Source organism: Cibotium barometz, chromosome 9, assembly GCF_041138505.1.
Source record: "Cibotium barometz isolate CiBa-2024 chromosome 9, ASM4113850v1, whole genome shotgun sequence".
Lineage (NCBI taxonomy): Eukaryota > Viridiplantae > Streptophyta > Polypodiopsida > Cyatheales > Cibotiaceae > Cibotium > Cibotium barometz.
In genome coordinates this window covers 38,394,727-38,401,020 of record NC_141054.1, presented here as the reverse complement: position 1 = coordinate 38,401,020, position 6,294 = coordinate 38,394,727, and the positions used below count along the sequence as shown (strand labels likewise).

The following is a 6,294-nucleotide window of genomic DNA, read 5'->3' as shown; positions in this document are numbered from 1 at the left end:
CTCTCTCTGTGTTGCATGCTCCCTTACGACGTGGGCGATAGGCGTATCATCGACGGATCCAGGTAGAGCAAACACGGCGCCAATATGCCAGTGTTTGCTCACTTTCCTCTCTCTGTGTTGCATGCTCTCTCGTTGCTCTATGTGTGTGTGTGTGTGTGTGTGTGTGTGTGTGTTGCATGCTGTGTTGCATGCTGCTGCTGGTGGGCTTCATGTTTGGCAACACGGTGAAGCAGGTGTTTGTGGTGCCATGGTAACGATTTTGTGGCCATGATTTGCAGATGGTGGTGGAGGAGATGAAGATTCTGTCCACGGTCTTCTTGCGAGCTGAATTCAGTGCTGGCCGTAAAGCCCATCAGCAATCTCTATCGCAGTCCCGACATGAAAGACGTCTTGGAGTTCGCCGTCCACATCTCCACGCCCACCGAAAAAATCACAGCCCTCAAGGAGAAGATCGTAGCGTATGTTGAACTACTGTACTCTCCATCCTCACTAACACCACCTACGTTTCTCTGTATCGCAGTCCCGACATGAAAGACGTCTTGGAGTAAAAGCAGACAATGGACACGGAGTAAAAGCAGACAATGGACACGGACGGGAACCTTCGAAACGTACCTGCACTGTGTGGAGCTCGAGGCGAACAGCAGGCGACTGGAACTGATTGGACCCTGGAGGAGTGGGTATTTTCAAATGCAAGCGTGAACGTCACGCTTGCAAGGAGGAGGGAGTATTTTGAAATAGGTCCCCCTCCTTTGCCCACGTGGAGCCCACTAGCAATCTCTATCAGTGCTGGCTGTAAAGCCCATCAGCAATCTCTATCGCAGTCCCGACATGAAAGACGTCTTGGAGTTCGCCGTCCACATCTCCACACCCACCGAAAAAAATCACAGCCCTCAAGGAGAAGATCGTAGCGTATGTGGAACTACTGTACTCTCCATCCTCACTAACACCACCTATGTTTCTCTGTATCGCAGTCCCGACATGAAAGATGTCTTGGAGTAAAAGCAGACAATGGACACGGAGTAAAAGCAGACAATGGACACGGATGGGAACCTTCGAAACGTACCTGCACTGTGTGGAGCTCGAGGCGAACAATAGGCGACTGGAACTGATTGGACCCTGGAGGAGTGGGTATTTTCAAATGCAAGCGTGAACGTCACGCTTGCAAGGAGGAGGGAGTATTTTGAAAAAGGCCCCCCTCCTTTGCCCACGTGGAGGGAGGGCCACTCTCCCTTAATCTTGTATAGATGTCTGTATAGTTGCATGCATAGGCTGCTTGTGTTCAACAGCATGTAACTGCCTACGGCACCCACATATTTGTATATGACACCATAAATGTGATGCATGTATATGTGCAAAGTAAATGACATTTGTATGTATATGACATAATTCTCAGTTCAATATGTACATTATGTGTGTTAAGCACATGTATATAATATAACCATGTCATGTATAGCATTAATGCGGTCCTCTATGTGGGTACTCTTTGAGTTGATTCAGTGCTTTATTGCTGGAGAGACTTTGTCATTTGTATGTATATGACATAATCCTCAGTTCAATAGGTACATTATGTGTGTTAAGGACATGTATATAATATAACCATGTCATGCATAGCCTTAATGCGGTCCTCTATTTGGGTACTCTTTGAGTTGATTCTGTGCTTTATTGTTGGAGAGACTTTGACATCCACTAATCCACTCATGGAAGGCTTAAACGTCTAATAAATGCTTAGGTATGCCTACCTACCGGGTGCGAAAGAGTAATACAAAGAAATAACACAATGGACAAACTCTCAGCGTGCAAAATGACTCAAGGCTGAAAAATGAAAAACTACTGCTGATCTACTTTAGTGCCTGGGGCGTGCATGCCAAGTCACAAAGTGGCTGAAATTTCAAATGTTTCATTACTATCATACTTCAAAAATTTGGAGTGAAAGTATGTAAGCTAGCCAGTCACTTCAGACAGTGTGCAGCATCCTCAAATTCCAGTCCTCCAGCCAGTGAGGCTTTCACAATTACATTTCAAACCTCTACAATATATATCCTGAGAATATTCGGGTTTTCTTTCCTTCATATTTCTTGCAGCTTTTCCTATCACCACTCTATTCTATCTGAGCCCATCAAGCATCTCTTTGCCCACCGTGCAGGTAGAGAGTACTATTTCTGCATCTGTTCTATAATCCCTCTTTAAACCCCTTTAACACATGTCCCCAGGGTGGTCAGGGCTTGTATGAACAGATTGGCCTGCCATGGGTAGCTCACTCGTGAATGCACAGGGTTATGTATGTAACCCCTTTATATGCTGTTTTCAATGCTTTACCCCTTCTGTGGGATGGCTAACCCCGTGATGGTCAGGGGCTTTCCCACACTACAGGGTTCAATTTCTTGAAAGCAACAAAAAAAAAACCCAAAAAACAAAAAAACAGTGTCAAGAACCCTCACACGTTACAGAAGAAGGTTATATGCACAAAGTGCTCAACTACCTTCCAAAGCACGTGTTTGGCCTCTACTTCCATACACACTACCTGGCAGCATATTCTGTAGCTAAGCTTAGCAAAAATGAATCGATCAAGAAAAGCATCAGCTTTGATGTGTGGATCTATCTTGTTCTACAGAAACCACATAAAGTGAGAGTATCAACCACCCCTGCCAGCATCACATAGGATGCAGCATCTTCTGGATCGACACTCAGCAGATGCTCTGCAGCACACAATCCTCTATCCACGTTCTCTTGATTTTTGCAAGCACATACTAGAGATGCCCATGATACAGCAGTGGGGTCAAAATGCATGCTTTTAGTGATTCTCTCTGCCTCATCAACTTTGCCAGCCTTCCCAAGCAAGTCAACTATGAAGTTATAATGCTTTAGAGCAGATGAGATGCCATGCTCTTGGACCATGCAGTTAAAAAAATGATATCCTTCATCTACCAAACCAGCATGACTGCAGGCCGTGACAGAATTGCAAGATATGTCACCTTGTCTGGCTTTAATCCCACTTCCTTCATCTGATCAAAAATAAGTAGGGCACTCCATGCTGAGCACAAGCAGCGATAATAGCAGTCCATGCAACTGCATCCTTCTCCAGCATTCGATCGAACACATTCCATCATGCATCCTCCAAGCTTCTACATTTGCTATACATGTTGACAAGAGCAGTCCCAACAACAGTGTCTGAACTGAACCCACTACCTATGATGCAAGAATGTAGCCGTTTCCCTTCCATTTGGTCTACCCAGGTGCTACATGCAGAATGCATGCTGACAAAGGAAACGATAACTCCTTGATGCATTTGATTGAACACTTTCAAAGCATTGGTGGTCTGCTCACCCTGCGCATATGCTGCCATCATGCCATTCCATGGGAGTAAGTCCCGTTCTGGCGCTCCCTGTTATGCAACCATTCATCTTTCTTCCTTCTGCTAGTGCTGCATTATCTGGCATTGCTGCTTGTTGCTGCATTTGGGATGAAAAACATCCCTTTCTTTGCCAAAGTTGGCATGTACTGCAATCATGGCATTCCATGCGAACCACATCCGGGCTTGAGATTGAGCCAAAAATCCTCTGAGAATCTTGTAAGCTGCGGCAATTCCCATACATGCTAACAAGGGTAGTTGCCACGATAATTTCTCTGTGTAATTCACTGTCCTCAATGCGGGCATGCAGATGCCTGCCTCCAGCTAAGCAAGATGGATCTTTGCATGCACACAGAAGGCAAAAAAGGTGACCTTACCTGGTAGGACACCCTCTTGCTGCATTTGCTCAAAGATTTTGACAACCTCCTGAGCCTGGCCACGCCGTCGTACGTGTGATTTTATGAAGAAATTCCAGGCAGACACGTTCGATGATCCCGTACGACATGTACGATCATCATCCCATGTTAAATATCTTATCGGAGAGGCTCACAGTGATTGGCTTGCAACTCCAAGAGGATACAACACTTTTTTGGCACCTAGCGTGTGCTCTCAATCAACTAAGCAACCTATCCTGTCATATTAGACTCTCTTTTGTTATCTTCTCTAAATGTTGATATGTCTTTTTGAAGTTTTGATGTAGTCTCTATTTTATATGACAGACTCCCATAATAATGTGGTCTTCATTTTTTATTTAAAAAGAAGAAAGTTTAGTTACTAAACTAGTAACACCTTGTGACTAGTTTCCTTTTTAGGATCCCTCTTGAAACCTATGGCCGAAGTTTGCAAGTCTCCTCCCTTTTCATGCCCCTACCCCCATACCACTCTCCCCTTTCTAAGGCTCATTTCCCAATCTTTTATATAGAATATACATATGTTGTAGGTGAAGACAACTTTCTCTTCTCTGTTAGGACTAACTCCATGATAACCCTAAGAATCTTAATCTTGGTTTTTAAACTAGTTCTTCTAGGTTTCCACACAAATTGGTCTCGTTAAGAGCATTCTTATGGGTCAATCCTTATCTAATTTACCATTTCTGAAGCTCAGCCTAGACCCCAGCATCCCTTGGTCTAGCCACCCTCTCCACCATTGGGTGTACGGAGTTGGTGTTTCAATTAAAGTTATTGGTTTGTGCTCGAGTACAGTGGAGTTTACTCCCAAGCCCTCTAGCCGTGACAAACACCTTTCTAACCAAGGAATTATTTTTGATGGAAATAGTAACATTCTTCGGCTTTTTCGGTTGCCAAATGAACGGTACAAACTTGTGCATCAGTGGGTTCAAGATATGGTTTATCTAATGCTACCCAAGTTTCATAGGAGATCAAGTTATGACTTGACCCTGTATCGATTACTACAATAGTTGTTGCATGGTTCTTAGCTATAGTCAATCCCACCTTGAGTCGCAGTGGCTCAATATTCAGTTCCCCTCCGTCCAAAAGGGTCACAGATGCCATGTTGACATGTATCAGTCTTTTGTGCATTAATTGTTTGGCCTCCCTAGCCTTAGCCTCTTCTTGCGCTTGCTGGATTTTCTCTTTTGCAAGCTGTTTCTATTGTTTTAAGAGATGTTCTTGCCAAAGCATCTCTTGGGTCAGTGGTCCAAAATATTTTTTTACCATTGACATAACCCTCCATTTGGATGCCGTCAATTGTTTCAATTCGAACAGATCCTTGAGGTGTGATTTCCGACATCGAACGGTCCCAGATCTCGAGATTTAAGTTTCTTTTTCCTGGTACTACCGACACCATGAGGACAAAGTCCCCCGTTTCTAGTTCTTTTTGCTTAAGGTTTTTGTCGAACCAATGTCTCCTACGTAGTTTTTCAACCATGAGCCCATGTGATGCCATCAACCTGGTCTCATCCAGCTTTTCCAAGTCGATTAGTCTTTCGACTAATGCATTCTCTGTTAGACGCTCTTGTACGACAATCCTTAAGCTTGGGACTAGGTATTCCATGGGCATAACTACTTCAACCCCATAAGCTAGATGAAAGGGAGTATATCCCGTTGCTACCTTATATGATGTGCAATAGGCCCAGAGGGCTGCTGCTGTCAGTTTATGCTCCCAGTCTGTTCGATTTGCTTCCAATGTTTTTGTCAAGATAGTACACAAAATCTTGTTTGTACTCTCTGCTTGACCATTGTGGGTAATAAGGTGATGATTTTTTATGGATTACTAGGAACCCTGCAAAGTAAATGATCAATCACCTCATTGATAAAATGTGAGCCGCAATCACTGACTAATTCTAACAGACATCCGAACCTCGAGATGATTTGCTCGTATATAAATCTTGCTGTTGTTTGTGCATTAGCTCTCTTTGAGGCTCTGGCTTCTGCCCATTTTGTGAAATAGTCAATGGCTACGATCACATATCGGGCTTGGGATGGATGTGCCGCTGGACTAATAGGTCCCACAAAATCTATCTCCCATTTCTCAAATGGTTGTCTTACAATGATGGGGGTTAGCGGAATCTTGTCCCTTTGTTGTGGGATAGCGAAACATTGACATTCTTCGCATCTTTTGACAAATTCCATGGCATCTCCAAATAACGTAGGTCACCATAGTCCTACTTGAAGAACTTTTTGAGCTGTGATTTCTCTGGCAAAATGCCTGCCAGTTATCCCTAAATGAGCTTCTTCCAATATGGTGACAAACTCATCCTCTCTAACGCATCTTCTGAGTACGTTATCTTTTCCTAGCTTATATAGATTTCCTGCAATCAGTTTTGATAAGGTGCAACAAGCTTGATAAGCCGCCGCATTTTGTCTTCGTTCAGAGGTATTTCCTACGGAAACCCATAAGCTAGATACTCCAAGATTTCTTCACTCCATTCGGGTACCATGTCTAACTTAAATAAATAAGCATCAAGATCATCATTAACACCAGTT

The 6,294-nt window shown here is 43.7% G+C and overlaps 1 protein-coding gene across 1 annotated transcript; it reads right to left on the bottom strand.

Annotated features, from left to right (window-relative positions):
• Window positions 1-780: 780 nt before the first annotated feature.
• Window positions 781-5,368, bottom strand: LOC147635551 (putative pentatricopeptide repeat-containing protein At1g68930). The gene is made up of 8 exons (XM_086802282.1): window positions 5,050-5,368; window positions 3,325-3,688; window positions 3,127-3,236; window positions 2,931-3,031; window positions 2,641-2,826; window positions 2,480-2,540; window positions 1,064-1,116; window positions 781-960 (listed from the first exon to the last, which is right to left on the bottom strand). Exons 1-8 carry the CDS (start codon window positions 5,366-5,368, stop codon window positions 781-783), a joined length of 1,374 nt encoding a protein of 457 aa, XP_086658408.1.
• Window positions 5,369-6,294: the final 926 nt, after the last annotated feature.